At 34.4% G+C, this 22175-nt stretch overlaps 4 protein-coding genes across 7 annotated transcripts; 1 reads left to right on the forward strand and 3 right to left on the reverse strand.

The window, feature by feature from the left end:
- Nucleotides 1-258: 258 nt before the first annotated feature.
- Nucleotides 259-7395, reverse strand: LOC127813994 (uncharacterized). Of its 4 annotated transcripts, XM_052355198.1 has the most exons (8): nucleotides 7165-7395; nucleotides 6352-6483; nucleotides 6083-6205; nucleotides 5872-5994; nucleotides 4707-4809; nucleotides 4567-4624; nucleotides 3949-4486; nucleotides 259-3419 (listed from the first exon to the last, which is right to left on the reverse strand). In XM_052355198.1, exons 1-8 carry the CDS (start codon nucleotides 7262-7264, stop codon nucleotides 3319-3321), a joined length of 1278 nt encoding a protein of 425 aa, XP_052211158.1. In that variant the 5' UTR covers nucleotides 7265-7395; the 3' UTR covers nucleotides 259-3318. The 4 variants fall into 4 exon arrangements, with proteins under 4 accessions (XP_052211158.1, XP_052211157.1, XP_052211155.1 ...); XM_052355197.1 differs by lacking the exon at nucleotides 7165-7395 and adding an exon at nucleotides 6764-7156 and having other exon boundaries at nucleotides 268-4486; XM_052355195.1 differs by having other exon boundaries at nucleotides 269-4486.
- Nucleotides 7396-9212: 1817 nt separating this feature from the next.
- Nucleotides 9213-9859, forward strand: LOC127787324 (photosystem I reaction center subunit IV A, chloroplastic). The gene is made up of 2 exons (XM_052315299.1): nucleotides 9213-9498; nucleotides 9594-9859. Exons 1-2 carry the CDS (start codon nucleotides 9337-9339, stop codon nucleotides 9759-9761), a joined length of 330 nt encoding a protein of 109 aa, XP_052171259.1. The 5' UTR covers nucleotides 9213-9336; the 3' UTR covers nucleotides 9762-9859.
- A 1265-nt stretch (nucleotides 9860-11124) lies between these two features.
- On the reverse strand, nucleotides 11125-15397 carry LOC127787323 (protein LOW PSII ACCUMULATION 1, chloroplastic). The gene is made up of 4 exons (XM_052315298.1): nucleotides 15071-15397; nucleotides 11852-12424; nucleotides 11684-11734; nucleotides 11125-11463 (listed from the first exon to the last, which is right to left on the reverse strand). Exons 1-4 carry the CDS (start codon nucleotides 15280-15282, stop codon nucleotides 11322-11324), a joined length of 978 nt encoding a protein of 325 aa, XP_052171258.1. The 5' UTR covers nucleotides 15283-15397; the 3' UTR covers nucleotides 11125-11321.
- A 2227-nt stretch (nucleotides 15398-17624) lies between these two features.
- On the reverse strand, nucleotides 17625-21892 carry LOC127814049 (monothiol glutaredoxin-S10-like). Its single transcript, XM_052355271.1, has 5 exons — nucleotides 21530-21892; nucleotides 21368-21441; nucleotides 19120-19194; nucleotides 18367-18393; nucleotides 17625-18062 (listed from the first exon to the last, which is right to left on the reverse strand). The coding sequence occupies exons 1-5, from the start codon at nucleotides 21880-21882 to the stop codon at nucleotides 17986-17988; spliced, it is 606 nt and encodes a 201-aa protein (XP_052211231.1). The 5' UTR covers nucleotides 21883-21892; the 3' UTR covers nucleotides 17625-17985.
- Between the last annotated feature and the right edge of the window lie 283 nt (nucleotides 21893-22175).

The following is a 22175-nucleotide window of genomic DNA, read 5'->3' on the forward strand; positions in this document are numbered from 1 at the left end:
ATTATACCTTATAATAATAACGTTCATGAAAATGGTTACATTGCAATCTTAAAAGAATCTCAAATGGGCCATCACCGAATCTTTTTTTTTTTTTTTTCTTTTTTCTTAGAGAAAGCAGTATGCTAATGAGACCATGCAATTATACCACATACGTTGACATCTTGCTTGGAATTTAGTTAATGGTGACGGCTAAATTTGTCCTTACCATCAAGGCAATATCCATATAAGTTGATCCAAGTACAAGGAAAATAACCCACCATCCGTTGTAGGTAGATACGAGATGAGTCTTTATTACATTATTATAATATTATATTATTTATCACAATGCAAAAAGGAGGCTCTTAAATTAATTGTTAACAACACATGCAAACTTGCCCAGACATTTATTAAGTGTCAAAGATATTGTTTACATCAGTAATGAATGCTTTAGAAAAAAAATAAAAGAAAGAAACCATATATTAAAATTTCGACCATGAAATGAAATGAATCAAGTCATATTGCATTCTCATGGTTTATTTGTGATCTAAGTGATTCTCAAAATAATAAATTACTTTTTTTTTTTGTGTAATTATAGTAGAGAGAAAAGTGACACTCTTGGAGAATTTAAAAGGATTAATGGGTGTCTCTTAACAAGAAGAGGAAAATTGCGCTAATAGTTCAGAGGTGGTGGTCAGTATATTTTTGCTAAATCTGGGGTCCTGCAAGAATTTCTCATTTTAATTATGCGATTTTAATAAATATATTATTTTTTTAGATAAAATTCAAGATGGAGAGGTTAAACAATTAGGAGGAGACCTAGTCGATGGGTTGGCTGGTAGGTGGGGACCACGGATACAGAGGGGAAGGCCCGGGGGCGAGGGGGGGCATGCCAGGTGTCCTCTTTTTTTTTTTTTTTTTTGTCGTCTTTTATCTACCTTCAATGTTATGCATAAGCAGCGACCTACTTGGTACGGGGTGGTCCAATTAAGTTAATGCCACAACCAACCTACGCAACCCAGGCCCAGATCCTATACTTAATCCCCCACATTCTACTGGCTGTCTTGCTGCCCCTCAAAAACAGCGAAAAAATAACTATAAGACAGCCAGAGAACTAAAACTTACATAAATAACCCTCGTGGACTAATATATTATACATTTATTTTTATATAATATAAAATACAAAACATTAATATATAAACATTACAAAATAACATTTATCATTCTTCTATTCAAGATGGGTCAAGAAGGCATACATCAAAGTTAAGAGTACTAAAGTGAAACATTTCCAAAATGTCTTGTAGATGCTCACACCAAGACTCTGATTTTGGTGGATCGTCTATTTATGAAGGAAAAATATTATATTTATAAATAAGTTTAACAAAAAAAATTTATAAATTGATATGATATATAATTTATTATAATTTTATTTAAAATTAACAATAAATCTACTCAATACCATGAATTATTGTTAATGATAATAATAAATAAAGAACTCTTCAAATTTTACCAAAAGAAACCATCGCCACGCAAAACAATCTCCAATTAATTTAGGAATCCATGTTTTGATGAAATCATAGCTTAATTGAAACCCTGTTTGAAAGTATCTATCTCCTAGGTGTAAAAAATAACCAAAGACGAGTACAGCTCAATTTTGCAGAGAAAATAAATTCCTACTCCCCATTTCTACCATTCGGTAGTGAACTGCCGACAGACCTGACTTGGCGGCCATGCCATATATAGATATAGGGTAATTAAACTAATGAAGAAAGATGTTGTCTTCTGATATGGACAATTAAAAAGAAGATAACAGATATAAGCAATTGAAATATTTATGCAATTCTAGGAGACATAATTAATGAGGTAAAAATTGTTATTATTATTATTATTATGACCTTTAAAATGAAGAGCCACGTGGAGTAATAGCATTTGCAGAAATGCCAGTTCTAAATGGTCAGGAGTCAGGATAATGAAGAAGCTGAGCAACTAAAAAAGGATGCCTGCATTGAAGATGTTAAGCGCAGAATATGGAAGCATTCCCATCAGTACAATTCCAGAATCTTTAGGGCAACGAAATAAATTCCCAGTACCTTTTGTCGGATAATTAGGTTTCCGTTCCGTCCTAGAGTCAATATAGCGAAACAACAAATGCTATTCTAGTAGCTATGCCTATCCCCTCTACCAGGGGCGGTTTAATGTGTTACCTATTTAATGAGGCAAGATAAACAACTAGGGGAAAGGCCAAGACCCTGTTCCACATATATACACGGCACGCTGTGAGACAAATGAAAAAGGTATTTAAACAGCCCTGGTGAATGGCTTGGGATTTTTGTAAATACGATGGAATTAGTAGAGCCCAGAAATCGAGTAATATGTCTACGACCTATTGATCCAGGACAAATTGCAAGCACATGAGAGGTCTCACTCTTACGCGTAAAAATGCAGAAAATAACACATTGCACATGCATAATGTAAGATGTATACACACACACATATATATATATATGTATAGAATCCAAGGGAAGAAAGGGGGAAGGGGGAGACAAAGCAGACTAATGCAGCTTTCTCCGATAGTGCAGTTACTTTTTCTTCATTTCATTAGCTAAAGAAGGATCTTTCAAAACATCTCTATTACTTTAATACTTCTTTCTCCTCAGACTTTCATAAGAGTTTAGACAGTAATCTTCAGTTCAAAAATAGCTTTTTGTTGATTTGTTAACATGGTAGCAGATTCTAGAGCTATCTTCCAGCTACTGACTAGACTATAATTAGGGCCTGCCCAATTATAAAGCCATATATGCCATGACATAAGGCCCCCAAAATTGGAAGGCCCCATATTTTTAAAATTTATAATATATTTATTTATTTTTTAATAATAAATATTTTATTAAAAATTAAATACAAAACATTATAAATATTTTATTATATTTTGTAGTTTATTGAATTTTAACTTTTATTTAATAAAATGATGAAATGTTTGGTATAAAAAAGTGTATTATTTAAAGACCTCAACAAATCTTTTTTTGTCTGGGTCCCCAACTTCATTAGGCCGGCTCTGACTATAATATTGCCAGTAAATCTCTTGAATAGGAGTATATAATCTGTAGTGGCAACTCATTAATAAAATAGCGAGGTTCACAAATCAAGAGGTCAATTGATGAGATATTTATATCATAGTAACTCAACAACCAACCAAAGACATGAAGGCATTAAAGATTTCCATTTAGAATGCAGCTACCAAAGAAGTATTACTTACCCTCAAGAGCCGAAAACTAACAGCAGTGCCCATACCTTGGTGATCTTAATCAAAAGGGTATCTAAAAATGGCTGGAAGCATCAGATTCATACTCTTTTTGTCGTCATTATTATTGTCTTCTTCAGATCCAATCCAACTTGAACAGTCAAGCAGCAAGGGGCCAGTGATCTCTTTGTCAAGAGGTATCCTGGAATTTATGGAAGACCACTGATTACTGTCAAATATATCTTTAGCACAATGAGTGATAATTTGTCTGTGGTTCGTGCTATCCAAGTAATCCTCTTGTTCCTCTGCTGCAAGAAGAAAAGAATCTGGACATTCCTTATGTGGTGAATGAAAAACATCATAAATTGATGGATTAAGTTCATCAAAGGAACTGCTTATTGGTGAGGACTTTAAATCAAAACCTAGTCCAGAGTGAAGGACAAACGGTCCAAAATCAGGATGACACTTCTCGTTGAAAAGCTTGCTTAGAGTCCATGGGTAGTGATGATGAGAGAATAGACTGCTACATTTGTTTGAATTGTAATTATAGGAGTCTCCTCTTAGATTAAGACAGTTTGGAGCATCTGACAAAGTCAGTGGGCGATGCTTCAGTTCCCCAACGACAAACTTCTCCTCTTCAAGGAATCTTTCAAAATCCCAACTATGGCAATGTGGTAATGAGGTAAATTTGGAAGGAATATCGGAAAAGAAAGTTGATGAGCACAACCAACCTGCATCTGTACTACTATCCAGATCCTGTTGGTGATCATCCCATGAAGCTGCCACTGCGGAGTGTAATTTAATCTCTGTACTACAACTTGTAATAGATGAATCTCCTTTATCTTTCAAGCGGTTAAAGTCCCAACTCAGTAACAGAGCACGTGGCCCTATTCCATTGGCAAATTCGTCCGTGTCTTGAAATCTATTCAGCTTTTTGATATGATTCGATGAAATAGTTCCATAATTTTCTAGTTTAGTGCAATAGTATGGATCACCTACAGTTACCAAACTTGCAGTTCCGCCTTCATAATCAGACCAATATTTCTTGTTTTCATACTGAAATTGTTCTTTTGCAGCAGGGCTGTTTAAAGGACTTATCTCTATTGATCTTTGACAGAAATCATTTGAGTACCACCCATGCTCAGCTTGGACGAGGTCTCTTCTTTCAGTACAATAAAATCCCTTACAGTAGGTATCTGACTCATGAGAAACATCTGATGAAAATTTGGGACCAGCTATTGGTGGCGCTGGCCTTGCATCCCTACAGCACTGGCAACACAAATTTTCAGGCTAGTAAGCAAATGGGTGTAAGAGACATGTAATCACTTCCAAGAGCCAAAAGATCATACATTGCTTTCTTCAATGTCAGGAAACAGTCGATTGAGGAGGATGGAAACCAAATTGCACCTGAAAATTTTGAAGTATATTGATATCAAAATGTGTGTAAAGAAAACCATAAAAAAAAAAAAAAAGTTGTCATGATTCTAACCGATCAGAACACAGTTTCTCAACTTCAGGTAATGACTCCAAGGCCAATTGATATAATCTTTTTCTTTTTCCAGAAAAGACTTCTCCATCCAAGTATTCACTTCCTAAATTCAAGAATACTTCAAGCATGCTCTACCAGGCAGCCAATGGTTAAATTAAAAATAAAGAATGGGACACTCTGAATTTGTTGCTGCTAGAACTATTTGAACAATTCCATATTTTGAGGAACGAAAATTGACCATGGAATTTCAATAACTAGTTAAGACTGGCACTCAAAGAAATTAAGAGAAAATATTATCTGATCACAAAGTTGAGGCGATGAAGTAGCAAATTTTAACATCTTACGGGATTCCCTATGTACATATTTCCTAGTGCTTCGTCTATTTCCCTGGTAATGAAGCAAATTGAATATAACCAAAGTTGTGCATGTTTATGACCTCCGTTTTGATAAAGTGTTTGTTGTCTCATGCTGCAGAATATAACCATTTGAAAAGTTAATGCTAATTATTTAGAGGCAAAACCATAACCAAAAACTTGTAGAACAACTACATGTACTAACATGTAGATGGTTGACAGTTAAAATCAAATCTTGTAGAATGATTGATTTATCAAACAAGAAGATTTGGGAAACGTACCTCCAATCATTTAGTTTCCAAGTTTCTTATGCAAACAAAGAAAGGCAAGGCTACATACAAATACAACTCTCCTAGACCCTCACAAAGTAAGGAGACTCGTGCACTGGGAACACCCTTCCAGTTTCCAGGTTTCTAATGAAAAGTCCAAAATAGATGAAGCATAAAGTTTTAGTTTACTGTTTTAAACTATAACTTTCTTCACCTACTTTGTGTAAATTATTTTCTTAGTCATTTGTTCTCTGTTACTTTAAGATAACATAATGTAATAAATCAAGATTATTTTCTTAGTCATTTGTTCTCTGTTACTTTAAGATAACATAATGTAATAAATCAAGACCACAACTTCATTACCACGATATCATCCAAACTTCAATTCAAATGTTTTTGGCTTTTTTGCATGATTGTAATGTGGTTCATTCCACAAAATTGAACAATCAAATGAAGTAGGAATATGCAAGATGAAGGCAAGGCAGATCTAGTATTTTTTTCTGAAAAGTTGTCTCATCTAAAATGTTCAACCACAGTACATACCTAATTTTCTTAATGCACAATCAAGGGGTGAGCAGAGGAACTTGTCACTCATAGGTGTAATTTTTTCAACATCCAATGGGGACCTGATGTCCTTGTGGCTAATTTTGCCAATATCAGTTGGATCTGCATTATATGATGTCAAGAAAACTGTCAAGGAATGATGCTTAAAAAGTCATATCTAATGGAAAAGGAAAATCCAATCTGCCCACACCTGAACTCTTCGATACATTGGCATGTGGTGATAGTAAAAAATTGTGGGAAATATGTCTTTCTTTTTGGATGGGTGAGGAGGATCTGAATTCAGAACTGCTGTCCTTGGACATGTTTGTGATCTCTGCATGGTAAAGTTTCTAGGTAAGAAGAACTGACAAAAAAATGAAAGTTATCCTCTTTGAGATGAAAGAATGAAAAATGATTCAAGGGAAGATGTTTTAAGCAACAAACCCCACGCCAAACCAAAGTGATTACAACTAAACCAACCTCTGGTCCAGCCACTTGGTTCAAACTTCTTCAATTTGTTGTCCTCTTTATTTAAAGGATAAGGGCGACAGCAACCTGCATCCTTCTTTAATTTCTTGAAGAATGCATACTCTGAAGTTTTTGGTGAATTGGCTGCATATCTTTTTTCTTATCAGATGAATGATACCATGTCTAGGGTAACAAATACTTAACCGCTTTCATGTAGAAACCATATTAGGACTACCACAGTATGCACACCTTTCTATAAACTATATGAGTAGGGAGAACGTAACCCAAAAGTTGCATTACTTGGGGCAAAGGGGAGATTGACAGGGAGGATAATGTAGAGTTACCGAACTTGCATTACATGTGTACCAAAAATTTTGAAATGCGAATGCAAACTGAGATGGAGCATAGGCGATAGGGTACTTACATCCTGGAGCCTCAGTTGGCTCATGGCGAAGTATAGATGGATCTGTTCTAAGATTAGAAGTACTATCAATTTCAGGATCTGCAAACCTTACTTTTCCAGCCCTGATAATGTCTACGAGAAAACTAAAAAGCTATGATCACCAACATAAGCATCACATAAACTATCTATAGTCCACATGCGCAGTTCGTAACTCATAATCTTTGTCTTGCTACATCTAAAATTACTCCAACCAGTGGAAAATGTGTCCAGTTTAGATGTAACCCTAACATAAGTTGCAAATTACAACGCAATTCAATCAAAATGGACATCTAAAGTCAATTCACAACGAGCGCCAATCAAATTTAATCGATATTCCCCGAAGAATACTTTAGCATTTACAGAAGAAGCAGAAAGCGAAAAACCTTCGTTCCCGAGAAGGCTCCGAACTCCATTGAAACCTCGAACTGAAGAACTTCGGATTTTTGGCGCCTGACCGGAATTGATTCCGGATCGTCTCTTCATGATCTCAGATTCGTAACTGTTGTGATCTACGTTCACGAAACCCTATCTCTGGTTCGGTCTTGTCGAGAAAGTTCTCAATCGCGAAGTCGGTTTGATTCCGTGAAGATTGAAATAGACGGACATTTGGGCGCCAAAATGGCTCGCGAGAGAGAACCTAATTCCGCGGGTTTATAAGCAAAGAGTGAAATTACACGTCAAAATTAGATCTGATGACGTGGCAAATTAAATTAGAATACTGTATTTTTCCTCCATTCACTTACTATAAAATAAATAATTCAAAAATAACAAATCACACCTATTATATTATTGTAATAATATTTTTAAAAGAACAACTTCTATAAATTAAGTTACTGTATACATAAGTTTCAATATAATTTAAAAGTAATTTTATTTTTAATAATGTCTGAAACTCAAAAGATTTATTGATTATAGATCATTTTTAGTCAAACATATATTATTTCACAATCTCTAAAATTTATGGTCCATCAACTCGACAATCTTAAATGAATGAACAAATTTGTTCCAAATTAAAGTCCGAACACCTAACCCTTTTCGACAGATACAAGTAATTGTGTAATTCTGCATGAAAAAAAATTTAAATTCACGACGTCATGATATTTCAAACTTCTAAATACATATGGTGAATTATTTGCGCTATCTCGAGGGATAATTTAAAAGTAATATTATATAATTATTTAAATTCTCTCTTGTACCTTCAAACATATAAAAATTAAATATATTAAATTTGAAACCAATCTGTCAATTAAAAAAATACGATGATAGGTAGAGACCATTGGACATATAAAATATATGTAGCGGATGATGGTAGTGAAATTAAACTTGGGATTCTTCTTGTTATTTAATGAAAATTTTAATATATCTATATTGTTTAAAAGTGAATGCAAAATTTCTATAAATATTTTTTTTACTAGGCAAAAGGAAATTTTCTAAAAATATATTCAAAATCAATTAGTTAAAAATAACATAAAATTAAAATATAATTTTATATCCGAATTCAATAAGTTTTTAAACTTTCAAGATGTCTCAAATTTTAATTGATTTATTTAAATATTAAAACTAAATATTAAATATTAACCAATCAAATCCTAACACTAAGCTAGTTTGAGAAAGCTAATGAGATTCTCAATTTTTATCTTAAATTGTATAAAAACAGAAATAAAAAATGAATATGATACCAAATGAAATAAAGAAATGACATTTTTAAAAAAAATAATAAACAAAACTCAAAAAATTCATAAATATAAAAATATAAAAGATTTTTTATAAATATAATTTTTAATATAAAAATAAGTATTCAATTAACATTACTTCTGTTTCTATTATGGTAGTTAAAAAAAATATAGATAGAATTACTTCCGTCTCTAATAATATTATGAAATAAAATTATATTTCTAATATTTTTTCAGCATTATAAAACAATCCCAAAATATTTTCAAAATCAAAAAACGGTCTGATTTTTTTTTATGTTTATTAGTATTTTCTGATAAAAAATATTTTTAAAATATCAAAATAATATTATTTTAAAATTTCCGTGCATCAAAGTATTTAACCATCAAGAGATCTAACTATACCTTCATATACCTTTGTGAAATATCATTAATTAATAGATAAATAATAATAAATATATTTTATTTTAGATAAAATATATTTATATAATTTTATTTTTGATAACTAAACAATTGTATTAGTTGATTAATTAGTTTAAAAAGTGATACATTTAAAATTAATAAATATAATTATATAAATATAATAAATATATTTTATTTAATTTACCATGTTTTCAGGAACTAAAAGAGCAAGAAGCAGGGGGAAACATTATCCAAAAAGAACTGGATATGGTGCAGAGGTGGCACCATTTCACTGGCTGGAGCCATCCTCCATTTAGCAACATCCAGGAAAAAGATTTCCACTCAATCCAAAGCCTCTGAAAAGATCATCTCCTTCCTCTCCACTTATTTATTTTTGTTCCTTCCACCAAAATCCAAATCCATTCTCTGAATCCCACTTCACAGACAGAAGAGAGGCACAGAGAGTCGGAAGAAGCTCCAGACATGGCATCTGCCGCCGCCACCATGTTGCTAGCCCCCAGTAACAGATTCAGCATGTCAAGGCCGGTGGTCGTACGAGCAGCAGAAGAGGCGCCGCCGCCAGCAGCCACTACCGGGGCCCCGCCGGTTAAGCCACCTCCGATTGGACCCAAGAGAGGGACCAAGGTCCGATCAAAGCTCTGCATGTGCTTCCGTTTTTAATGCAATATAAGTATATGTTATTAGAAGGTATTAATTAATTGTTAATTTTGTCTGGGCAGGTTAAAATTCTAAGGAAGGAATCCTACTGGTTCAAGGGCGTCGGGTCAGTGGTAGCGGTGGATCAGGATCCGAAGAGCCGGTACCCGGTTGTTGTTCGGTTCAACAAAGTCAATTATGCTAATGTATCTACAAACAACTATGCGTTAGATGAAATCCTAGAAGTTTAATGAGTGTTTGTTCCTTTGATTTGTTTGTAACCTTAGTTTCCCTTCAACCAACAGTGTGTATCCAGACTTTCTCAACAACATGTGTTATTTTTCATCTCCATCTGGCCTGATCAACATTGGTGTGGACATATATTAATCTTTCTTAAAGTCCATACAAGAGGAGCAAGCTTAGCCTCTCATTCCATTTATTAGGTTAAGCTCGACGGGTGATTCTCGTATTAATTTGTTTTTACTTCACCCAAGTGCCATTCATAAGATTGACAGTATCATTTTTTAAGCTTTATTGATAGTATTATTACACTATTTATCCTTAAACTCAAGGGTAGACTTGTTGCGAGTGTCCAATTAGGCCTTTAAGGGCAGAGAGAAGTTGTTTAAAAAAGACCTCAAACGTGAGATATTTCTGCGAGCAATTCAACTAAAGCAACAAGATGATTCAACCCTTTCAAATGGATTGTGTTATATGCTTGTTTGGTAACCAAGAAAGCAAAGAAGATTGAAGTTGGGATTATAGCATCATTAAACTATTCGTCCTTAAACTCGGGGATAATCTAATCTTGCAGCGAGCGACTAATTAGGCTCTAAGAGCATAGAGAAGTTGTCTAAAGGAAAACTTGAACATGAGATCTTTCTCTGGGCACTTCAACTAATCATACTTTTGGTTAAGCAACAAGATGATTCAGCCCTTTCAAATGGGTTGTGTTGTATGCTTGTTTGGTAACCAAGAATGCAAAGAAGATGAAGTTGGGTATATAGCATCATTATTCATCCTTAAACTCGGGATAATTTTAGGGCGAGCTACTAATTGGGCCTCCAAGGGCAGAGATAAGTTGTCTAAAGGAGAACTTGAACATGAGATCTTTCTTTGGGCACTTCAACTAGTTCTAATCATAAAGCAACAAGATGATTTGGGTTGTGTTGTATGCTTGTTTGGTAACCAAGAATGCAAAGAAGATGAAGTTGGGAATATAGCATTATTAAACTATTCATCCTTGAACTCAGGATAATTTTATGGCGGGCGACTAATTAGGCCTCTGAAGGCAGATAGAAGTTGTCTAAAGGAGAACTTAAACATGCGATCTTTCTTTGGGCACTTCAACTAGTTCTAATCATACTTTTTGGTTAAGCGACGAGATGATTCAGCCCTTTCAAATGGGTTGTGTTGTATGCTTGTTTGGTAACCAAGAATGTAAAGAAGATGAAGTTGGGAATATAACAAGAAATATTGTTTGCTCGGCAGGGTTAAGGCACCTACATCTTCTTGCACAATTTTAACTGCTAGAAAAATGATTAATATGACCAGAAAACTGTAACCATACAGAAAACTCATTAAGGCACCTTTGACAAGGCCTTTAAATGTATCTTGGGTCAAATAAAGCTCCTTCAAAGAGTCAACTTTGATACATTTGGATGTCATTGCTATTAAGCTGACAAATGATCTTGAAAACAACGTGCATTGAAAGAAGTGGAGGGAGTAATATAAACTAAGTTTGTATTAATTGAAAATCTAACCTTTGTGGAGCAAAACAATTATGTCTTTTTAACCCTAAGAAAGCTTCTTTACAGAACCCTTCCATCCATGCCATCAAGTAGACCTGACCATATCCCTTTCACTGGCGGTAATTGAGCGACAAAAGCATTCCAAGGCGGGTAGCCAACACCACTGCCTCGAACACGGCCATCCAAGCGCAAAGATAAATAGCTTCACAAAGTAGAAAATTCTTTGGACATCAGCACAAGAACTACCCGCCCAACAGTGTACGTGTTTGCGCAAATATATATACTAAGGAAGATGAAGATCATAATATGAAACAGCAATAATGAGCTTAGACGTGCAAAGATGAAGATGAATGAGCATGTGCACAGAATTTGTCCCTCAGCTATCCCCCCAGTTTCAACAAGATAAATAACAATAGACTCACACAGGAGATTCAGGCGAGACTTTTGCAAGGTTCTTTTGCTCATCTAACCACCTGATTTCAATTATATCAAAACAAAAAGAGTTTAATTTGTCATTGATTAATCCATTGAAATAAGGCGGCAGTTGAACAAACTGCAAAGCATTAAATATTTGCTTTGAACTTTCTTACTTGGACCATTCAGTTGCATAAACTGGAGTAAGCTGCCAAAGTCTCCTTCTTTTGCTGGTGATATCCTTCATCTCTTCATTGTCATTGAACTCAAAACTAGGTGAATTTCCATCTGAACTAAAAGGAACCACAAGCACGCCTCGTTCCAGAAGGCCCTCAGTATAAGGTTCACTAAGCCTGAAACACTCTGTTAAGAAGGATGAAGGGCCAGCAAGTACGACGAGTCGAGCAATTCCCCTTAAATCACTAACTGAGATAACCCTTTTTGGATCAACGCGGAGCTTAAGATTTGAGAGGTTTTCCTCTCTTGATAGTCTAGCCAACTGAGCATTCCTAGCATTGTTCTCCCTAGAATAAAGGAAAGCAAAGATAGAGACTGCTCCAATGTCTATGCCAAGACCTGTAAGAATGTCAGGGACGTCAGCTGCTCTTGAAGAATTAGCCAATGCACCAACAAGCTGTGTTGTGGCAATCAATCCGCCAAGAGCAGCGCTTGCAATGAAAGCAAGATAAAAGAACATCCGAACGGACCGGAATGGAGAAAGAACTTCACTCCTTATCTTGGCTGCAGAACTAAAGAACAAATAAAATGATGATTACAAGGAGACCTGACTGGTAAATATAACCTGGGAGCAGAAGCATATGGTGAAAGAAGCAAAGTCAGATAACAAACAGAAGATGTGAATCATCCTACTCTTTTAAAGCATCAATACAATTCAACCTTCCAATCAATTTGATTAAGCATTCAGAAAAGAAGGGCAGCACACAGGGGGGAGAAAAAAGAAAAAGTAAAGACATGTAATACCCAAAAAAGTTTTACAAATTTTTGGTTACAAAAGAGAATGAAGAAAAAAATGATGAAATAAAAATGTGTAACTAACAAAAGAAAAACATATATGAGTATATATATATATATATTCACTTTCTTAACAAATATTTAACAGAGTTAATCAAAACAAAGTAAAGGAGGGAATCTGCAAATCTGACAGGGACCTAAGTGTAATTCTTAGGGGATCCAAGCGAATAAACTAAAAAGAAGAAAGGGGTCAGGGCATAATTCTCCAAAAACTGTGGAATTTTCATAAAAATCCCAGAAACTTTTGGGGGCCAAAGTGAGAATCCAAAAATTTTGAACAGTGGATTCTCTGCAACTGACCAGCGACAGGGAAACCTCCCATGGCATGCTACGGCACGAGAAATCAAGTGCCTGTCAAGAACCTGGACCTGACTAGGGTTTCTTCGAAGATAGAATTGAAAGAGAGGGATATAGAGAGAAATGAGGGAGAAATAGAGAGAAAGTAGGGAGAGAATTGAAGAGAAAAGAGAGAACTTGAATTCTGTTATTACTCAAATGTTCTCAAAAGATCCTCTCATGTAGATTATATAGCCACTTTTATAGTTAGTTCTTTCAGTTCTAATTTGTAACTGAAAGTATTACAGTTGTCAATTCTAAAACACAGAAATTAACAGCTTCTCCTGACAAATAATCTGCTGTAATAAAGTCCTTGGACATCTGTCCACATCTGTATCGTGACACAATTACAGCATTCTGCATACTCTACGAGGCCAAGACTATGACAACCTTAAATATTAAAAAAAGCAGGTATGCCAGTAATTTCTGTTACATTATTCATTAAATTTTTGCACTGTGATCATACTGTCCATCCTCAAGGAAGAAGATCTACCATATTTATAGTGGAACATTCATTTATTATACTGACTTACTGGCATAAACTGTTCATAGACTGTGCTCTCTCCTGTAATCATTTGCTACTGATCAAGCTACTAATATGTACGGAAATATGTATCTGTATATCTTCTCGTCATTGTGAAGCTTCTAGAAATTAACTTTATCATCTTAAGATATGATTCTTTAAAAGGTGGCCCTGGAGCAGCAATAAAAGTTTACTCTGTTTATGTCTTGGGAATCAAGGATTCAAAACATGGACGACTTCCTGCAATATGGGGACCCTCCTCAGATTGCTTTGTGCTAAATTATCTTAATATGCAGTTGTCTTATGCACGTGCATCAAACAATGTAAAGTTACAGCTTACAGGCTGCTCAGTTTCTATAGAACTTCCTTTTCAATCTCTTATATTTTACAGAAAATCATGTTGATGTCAGGAAAAAAAAAAAAAAAATTCCTTGACCATGAAGTGATGAAAGACGAGACTAAATGTCTCCTTCCTTGAAAAGTTACCATCATCAATTGCACCTTATCCTAACCAAGTTAGGATTGGTGCCTTAAAGGTACTGAGCCTAAATGTATCTTTACTTCACCTGTTTGTCTAAAGAAGAAAATCTCCTTAATTCCCTCCTGGTCTCTTGTCGTGGCAACCTTTCTTCTTTTCTTTTCTTTATTTCTTACTTATTATTTTTTCTCCTTCCCAATTTTTTCCCTTGAGACTTTATGAGGTTAGATTTCAATTACTCATAAGACAATAACCTTTTTCCCTCACCATTTTATTTTTTTACAATCGTTGCCTCCTTCCTATTCCACTTAGGAATGCTATCTCATTTTCACCAATTGTGCCTTTTTCTTTTCCAGCACAAACACTCAACATGTACACATCACCATCATGCATGTATTCTCGACACTCTAAGCATGTCTACCAAGACAACCTGCTCACATTGCATTCGTAATGTCTTATAAATAATGCATCCCTTCTTATCCCATTTTCTATTTTTGGTACAATTTTGCCTATGTTTAGTACTTTTAAATTTTGGGTACATTTATGAATGCAAACTTGTTTTCCTACTTGCCATAGAAACGGAACGCAAACCTTGTTGCCACCAAGGTAGTGACTGGATCAAAACATTCCCCCATTATAGGTAACATATTACTCAGAATTATCAATAAAAAATAAGAGGGAGTTTACATGAAGCTCTAGACAAATGGCAATAGAGATTTAATTACATAACAAAAAGTCTCCAGCAATTTACGCTTTTAATTAATAAGCTGAGAACATCAAGAACCAAAATAGTACAATCAACAATCTTAAAGTGAGATAATAATATAGCCTTTGAAATCGCTGCAACTTCTTGCTCCACATTTTGCATATCCAACCATTCCTTTTAGCCAAAAATTCAACACCATTTCAGAAATCATAAGTTCACAACTAAACCGGACACTGGGACAAGTACACAATTGAACTCATTCTGCACAGGTAAGAAAACATTCGTGATTGACAGACATACGCAGAGTGAAAGAAGCGGACCTGATCTCGGAAGTGGAAGAGGGCTTATTGGCGGCGGAGCAGGCGATGGTAGCGGCGCGCGGCAGGCGAGGCGCGAAGCAGGAATAAGAAGCGAACAAACCGTTGAACTTTAACTTAAGGCCGGGGATTCGGCGGGAAGGGTTGAAAGAGGTGCTTGGAGGGAGACAGGCGCAGCCGATTAGTTGCGCCGCCGCAGCGGTGGCGGTGGTCATGGCTGGCTCTTGAAGAACCGGGCGTTCCAGTGGCTGATAAACTGGACAATCATCCCTTTGCTAACATGAGCCGATGGCGTAATTGGCCCACTTTGCGGTTCTGCGGGTTGAAGGTTTGGGTGACCATTAGAATGCCACGGTGCACTCTTCCGTACGCATTCTAGCAGGAATGGCGATGAGGTTTTTATTTGTTTTTGTATTTTTATTTTTAAAATATTTTATTTTTCTTTATATTTTTATATTTCTAAGGTAATAAACACCCAGTAGATACTTATAAACCCAAAATATATTATTTTAATAAATTTATATCTATAATTTAAATAAATTATTGAATATATTGGCCTTAATATATCCAATGATCAAATATACTACAATGGTAAATGGGAGGAGGGGGAGACAAAAAGAGATCATAACTAAATTAAGTTTTTGTAAGATTTTGTTTAATTTAAATTTGTTTGAATATATGAATTTTAAAATATAATGAAATAAAATAAAAGATTTGACTATTTTTTTGTGTGGATTGCATTCTTTTTTTTTTTTTTACAATTCAAGTCATGGCATTTAAAACATTTCATAATTCAAAGTATTAAAAGCAAGTATAATCAATACTAAAAGTAATTTTATTCACAAAATAGTATATATATAATTATATCACAAAATGATATTAATAAATCTCGAGATTGTAGAACCTAGCGTTGTGGCATTATTGGCAAATTTATGATAATTATAAATAAAGGTCGAAATATTTTTTATTTCATGTTTTGAGATGATTAGTAATTGAGAGTTGACATAATAAAATGTCAACTTTCACATAAATGATGATTTTAAATAGGAATATACTTATGTACTCTAAGCAATTATTTTGAAAATAATTAGATATCTTCCTCATAAAAGTTAAATAATGTTAGGGAGGTGAAAAGAAAAAAAATGCAGGTTTTGTGCTTTCTAAGTCTTTTTTTTTTTTTAATAAAAGTAATTGAAAGTCTTTATTATAAAATATTAACATTCATTTTCAAGATTGCATTTGAAGCTTATGAGATCAAATCATGTTGAGGGCTATGTTACTCATTGGTAATTTCACATTATATAATGATTCATAGGGAAGAAATTAATGGTATTATCAAATGTGATCCCAATTAATTGATAATATCATAATAAGTATTAAGAATGATAAGGGTAAAATGGGTCATGGGGCATTGAATTTCTTCATGTTTTTTCCCTCCAAGATTGAATTTATTTAATTTATCCAAAATTTACTTTGAAAACAAAGAGGTGGGAAAATTATAGGGCCTAGAATGTAAATATGGCAACTGGTGTTCTATCTTAGGGGGTATTTGTCAAAATTTTACTTTGTAGGGGAGGGTTTGATGTACAAATATCAATTCAGAGAGTACAGTTAAAGTATTTAAAATATTTGTCTTAAGTGTGACAGAATAGGTCATTTACCAATTTTTTTTTTTCCTAAGTAAGATTTCATTAAAAAAAACTTCAAATAGTCTATATCAAAACTTAAGACATATCCCGAAGATAACAAATAAAAACTAAATTAAAAACAGAATAATAATAACCAAATTGTCTATCAAAAATCACTCCCCTTAACATATTCAACAAATAAAACATGTCGGAGAAGCCACCATGCAAGTAATTAAAAAATATAACTAATAGTGAAAATAATTTAATTCTTTTCGTAAACATATAATTTTATCTATTTTTTTTAATTTTAACAATTCAATTCAAATTAACTCAATTATGTACAATTTTATTAATATGTAAAATTGATTTAGAGAGAATGTGTTCATACTAACTTGATATATTAGGTGTTATATATAATAATAATATTTATAAAATCTATGTGTACACATAAATAAAAAAAAGAAAAAAAATGTAATCTTAAAAAAAAACAAGCAGATTATATGTAACAAGTTATATATATATATTTTTATTTTTATTTTTATGTATATATACGTGAATCTCACAAATATTATAATTATATAACATCTGATATGCTAAGTTAATCATATATTTGAATTAAAAGTATAAAAATTCTAACAAGTTAAATCACATATTTAGTAACAGATTAGACTTTTGTTTCGACTTGTTATATAAAATTTTACAATGAATCAAAAGATTAAAAAAGAAAAAAAAGTCAAATGCCTGGACGCTCAATTATAACATTTTTGGTAATACTTATGCATCAACATATTGTACATTTGCATTAAATACTAACTAGTTTAAGAAAGTAACACGACTACTTCCTATTTGTATTTTTATTTTTGAAACTATAATACAATTACCTTCGGAAAAAACTGATGCATAAAACCATTTAATCGAACCGAAACACAGAAAATTGAATGTAAATGATCGAATTCACAGTTTTAGCTCCATATCCCACTCTACCACTAGAAACAGTTCGTAGTGCACAAAAGCTTCCTGCTATGCAAGAGAGTCGTTTTTATATGCAGTCTCTGATTAAAGAAGTTCGTACAGCAAAATGTTGAACACGAGACTCGCATAGAATCTATGAGGCAGCAAGCTTTTGTGAATTCAGCATACAAACTGATCAGGGAGATGCATAGCAATCAGTTCCGGAACTTGAAGAGTGAATCAGTAAGATCTCACTAGAATTTTCTCTTTGAGGGGGGCCAAAAACATGCGCATATCTTGCAATGAAGAAGCCCAATAGCCCCGCCGCAGAGGGGCTAGCTAGCTCTCGGCTTTCTTTGCACCAGCTTCCGACAACAAAGATTCAAGCTCTCCTTCCTCGTACAGCTGAACAGTGTCTGTGTAATGAGCCAAGAACAAATCAAAACCATTTCCAGCTATAACAAATTTACTACAGGCTGACAGAGTCGCCGAGCACTGAAGCGAATGGTATCACCACAAGGCTGGAACGACATGGTAATGGCATTTTTACAGTAACGAACTACAATCAGTTTAGTTGCGTTTCCAGTAGAGTATTACTGAAACCACTTTGATACCATGAATTTAAGATCCTTGAACTCGATAAAACATAGACATGTTTAAGGACGGTTAAGAGAAACTTTTGTAGGAGGGACTGTCATTTAAAGAAGCTAGATGAGGTACCTGTACAACCGCCAACGTGTTTTCCCCCTGGTTGCAGAAAAACATGAATTAGCACACAATAATCATTATCTTGAATGCAGCAAGTAAAATAAAATCCAGATACGGGTCTAATGCTACATTCAAATAGATACTCTCCACATACAGAAGTGACTTCGGTACATAACTCTGATTCTCCAAGGAGCATTCTGATGCAGTCAAGAAGATGATGTGAGATCCACAAGCCAAGAAACATATTCGGTCACAACATTTTAGAGTTATCTCGCAATTATCTAGGAAGGTCTAGTTTCAGAATGTGACTACATACTTTAGGAGTGCTGTAAATGTTATTGAGTTTAAAAGCTTTATTGATGTGAAATGAAATCAGGCTTGAGTCTGAATAATCGACGAAATCAAAGAAAAAGCTCTGCTTTCTTCCCCCTATCTTCTGATCTTCACTAACACTAAAATGTTACCATATAACCCTCTAAAACTCTCAATAGTGTCAAAATGTAACAAGAAGAAATCAAAAGGTTCCTGTGTTAATATAACTACCATTTGGAATTTATTATTCTGGATCTCACACTATCTTGACAGCCTTAAATTAGTATGATAGGATTATCCGAGACAAGGAGACAAGAAGAAAAGGCATTATTGACACACCTCCTCGTACAAAATCATACCTAAAATGGTAAACATGACTACATATTCTGAAGTCAACCGCTAACATTTTTGATATGCTTAAGATAAATAATCAGCATTCCAAGCACTTCTTACCAATGAAAACATTTGGTACAGTAGGTTGTCCAGTTAGGCTTTCTAGCACCTGTTGTAGTTCTGGTCCTTGGGGACCTGAAAAGTGAGAAGAACTTCTTAGACAAAATCAGGCTACAATGTAAAGATACTCATTTTGCAATACTGTAAGGCAAACCAAATCGTATTTCTTTACCATCTTCCACTAAGAAATAACATACATGACCAAAAGTAACTGAGAAATGCAGTGGTAACGGGTAAGAATTTAGTTAACATGAAACAAATATAGCGAACAAATATGAATGAATCAAGAATCAAGATGTTTTCAACTACCTGAGTCTACTGCATTTCAAAAGTCCTTGTAACAGATAATCATTCTAATGGGAATTTTTCCTGCCTATAAACTACTTACATTTATAGACATTGATAAGTATGCAATTTCCTGCTTACAAAGATATCACAGAAAGTTTTCGGTTTCTTTGATACTAGAAAACTTCTCTTCAACATGCCATCAGTAACTCACGCTGATGGTTAAAGCCTTAAAGGCATGGAAAAGGTTTTGTTAGGATGGCCAATGCCTTCAATATCTGGGTGCTTGTCCATGAAATTTAATGATGGCTGCTTGAAAATGTTCTTCAATTCCTTGTGAAATTCTACAGCAACAGAAGATCCTATGGTCTTCATATACAGGACTTTATATACCTAGTCCTCGATGATATCAGCTAATTAAAAAGAAAATACAAATAAGATTCTTATTCTTTGAAATTATTATGATCAAAATTCTGCCAGGAAATAAAATTTCTAATAAAGCTAATTTACTGGAATTAATCTTCTACTTGATCTCCATCAGCCACGCAGACAGCGATCAGCCACTATGACTAAACTCATTCGATTTTTCCCATGACTTTATCAAATATTTGCAATCACTAAGAAGGAATAAGACTATGCAAACATCTAAAGGTCCATGAGCTCACTTTTCCTTCTAGATTTAGGTAATATTAAATAAAGACCCGTGCTTTATAATAGAATGACTAAGCATACATGAGCTTCTTTTGGGACACTCATATACCATGGCTTGGTTACTCAGATGCCAGAAAAGGTAAAAATTCTAAACCTACCCAAGGAATGTCTGAGGCATAAAAAGTCCAATAAAATTTATTAAAGGAGCACTGTCCAAAGTGTACACATATAGTATCGAGATCAACTTACCCCAGATATATAAGATGTTACTTATGGACAATTTCATAGCTTCTTGATAGATCATAGATCCATACGTAACCAAACTGATTACAGATTTACATGCAACCATCATGAATATCATGTGTGCCAAGTTTTACGTCAACCAAAGAATGAAATATATCTAGACATTCACATTTCTTTATCTATTAACTCTCCAATTTGGAGGGTTATCTAAAAGATGGGATGTTTCAACTCCATCACATTTAAGACTTTGTATGCATAACGGCATAAGAAATATACTTTATGTAGAAACATTTCAGAAAAATGTTTACATAAGATAAAAAAAAGTTCGTCATTGCAATCACAACACCAAGAAGTCAACCACCAGGTTTAGTCCTGCCCCCAAATATATCTGCTCTCTCTCTCTCTCTCTTCAATTTGGCCCCCTATAAAAGAGGGGAGAGCAGATGGGTGGTATGATAAGCTCATCCAGGTAATCACTGCAGGAGTTCCAGCAAGTCGACCAGGGCTATCAGACATAAAAGTGCCGAGATCTTTCTTGGACCAATCATTCCTATTATCTCCTTGTGATAAGCCCTCCCAGGGCATTATAGTAAGAGTTCCACCATGTTGACTAGTACAATTAGACATAAAAGTGCCATGATCTTTCTGATGCCAATCATTCCTGCAATCTCCTTATGAAAGATAAATGGTCAAAACAGTTTCGTTGTTCATTTTTCCCAAATGACCAATTTCAAGTCAATAACATCAATCCTCCTCCTTGTAGGGTCCAATTTCAATTAATTAATAAAAGTCAAGCTTCTTCCTTAAGGAAGCAAATTTAATCCGGTAGATTATTTTTTTCAAACCTTGAAAATGCACTCGCGTTGGACACTCATTGTAGCTTCCCTGAGCCGTCAAATTTCAATAATAGTGATTACTGCTACAACAGGGCGAATTCATCAAGCTAAATATGGTCTATGACAGGTTACCCAAACAATAAAAATATGTAAATTATCCAGAAATGCAACGAAAACCTATACACATTTACATAGAGAGGTTCGTGTGTTTCTGAAAATAGGGGAAAACTCACCCAATTGGTCCAATTCAACAACGAGTGGCTGCACGCCAAGCCCTTTGAACAACGATTTCACCTCAGAAGAATACCTTCATTCCATATTCAAGAACTCCACATCAACGGGAAAAATCAAAAACCAAACAACGAAATTAGAGATTCATCAGAAGGGGGACTCACGGACACCATGTTTTGGAGTAGACAACAACTGGATTTTCGCTAATTGCCTTCTTCACGCCCTCCTCCAATCCAGGCCCGGACGAGGCCGCCATGGCCCGAATCCTCTTGATAGGCGCCACCGCCTTTCTCAAATCAGCGACGGCGAGTTTCGCGCTCTGCTGCGTTCCGATACCGAGGAAGTTGCTGTGAAGCGCGGGAAGGTGGATTTGGTGGGCGAGCGCTTGAGTGTTGTGGTAATGGCGACAGGTGTTGGGCGGAAGAGAGCTAATTGCTCGGGTGATAAGATGAGTCGTGCCCGCCATTGACAGCGCAGAGACCATCTTCTCGCCTATTCTCGTAGCTTTCTGATGCATGAAGTCGGTAACTGGTAATATTCTCCTCCTTTTGTCTATACTTTTTTTTTTTCCTTGTTTCTAATATAAAAATATTTTAAAATATATATATATATACAAAATATATTATTTATTATGTATTATTTTTTTACTTTAATTATTATTAGTATTTAATAATCATAGCTGCTTTTTAATCTTGAATCCATATTCAATCGGAATAGACCAAAAATCGATTATGATTAATAATATGACAATAATATTTTAAAAATAAATTATTTTTTAAAAATATTCTTATTTTCACTTACCCTTACAAA

The sequence above is a fragment of the Diospyros lotus genome, chromosome 12 (genome assembly GCF_014633365.1).
Source record: "Diospyros lotus cultivar Yz01 chromosome 12, ASM1463336v1, whole genome shotgun sequence".
NCBI classification, from domain to species: Eukaryota; Viridiplantae; Streptophyta; class Magnoliopsida; order Ericales; family Ebenaceae; genus Diospyros; species Diospyros lotus.

Excerpts from the sequence above, each read along its gene's own strand:
- LOC127813994 (XM_052355195.1), bottom strand. The coding sequence starts at position 7,264 with ATGAAGAGACGATCCGGAATCAATTCCGGTCAGGCGCCAAAAATCCGA. Across the intron at positions 4,625-4,706 it reads GAGAAACTGTGTTCTGATCG|GTGCAATTTGGTTTCCATCC; the intron begins GTTAGAATCATG and ends CAAAATTTTCAG. Across the intron at positions 4,487-4,566 it reads CTGACATTGAAGAAAGCAAT|TGCTGTAGGGATGCAAGGCC; the intron begins GTATGATCTTTT and ends TTGTGTTGCCAG.
- LOC127787324 (XM_052315299.1), top strand. The coding sequence starts at position 9,337 with ATGGCATCTGCCGCCGCCACCATGTTGCTAGCCCCCAGTAACAGATTC. Across the intron at positions 9,499-9,593 it reads GACCCAAGAGAGGGACCAAG|GTTAAAATTCTAAGGAAGGA; the intron begins GTCCGATCAAAG and ends TTGTCTGGGCAG.
- LOC127787323 (XM_052315298.1), bottom strand. The coding sequence starts at position 15,282 with ATGACCACCGCCACCGCTGCGGCGGCGCAACTAATCGGCTGCGCCTGT. Across the intron at positions 12,425-15,070 it reads TCTTCCACTTCCGAGATCAG|TTCTGCAGCCAAGATAAGGA; the intron begins GTCCGCTTCTTT and ends TTTGTTCTTTAG. Across the intron at positions 11,464-11,683 it reads GTCTCGCCTGAATCTCCTGT|CTATTTATCTTTGCGCTTGG; the intron begins GTGAGTCTATTG and ends TACTTTGTGAAG.
- LOC127814049 (XM_052355271.1), bottom strand. The coding sequence starts at position 21,882 with ATGCATCAGAAAGCTACGAGAATAGGCGAGAAGATGGTCTCTGCGCTG. Across the intron at positions 21,442-21,529 it reads TACTCCAAAACATGGTGTCC|GTATTCTTCTGAGGTGAAAT; the intron begins GTGAGTCCCCCT and ends TATGGAATGAAG. Across the intron at positions 19,195-21,367 it reads TGTTGAATTGGACCAATTGG|GTCCCCAAGGACCAGAACTA; the intron begins GTGAGTTTTCCC and ends CTCACTTTTCAG.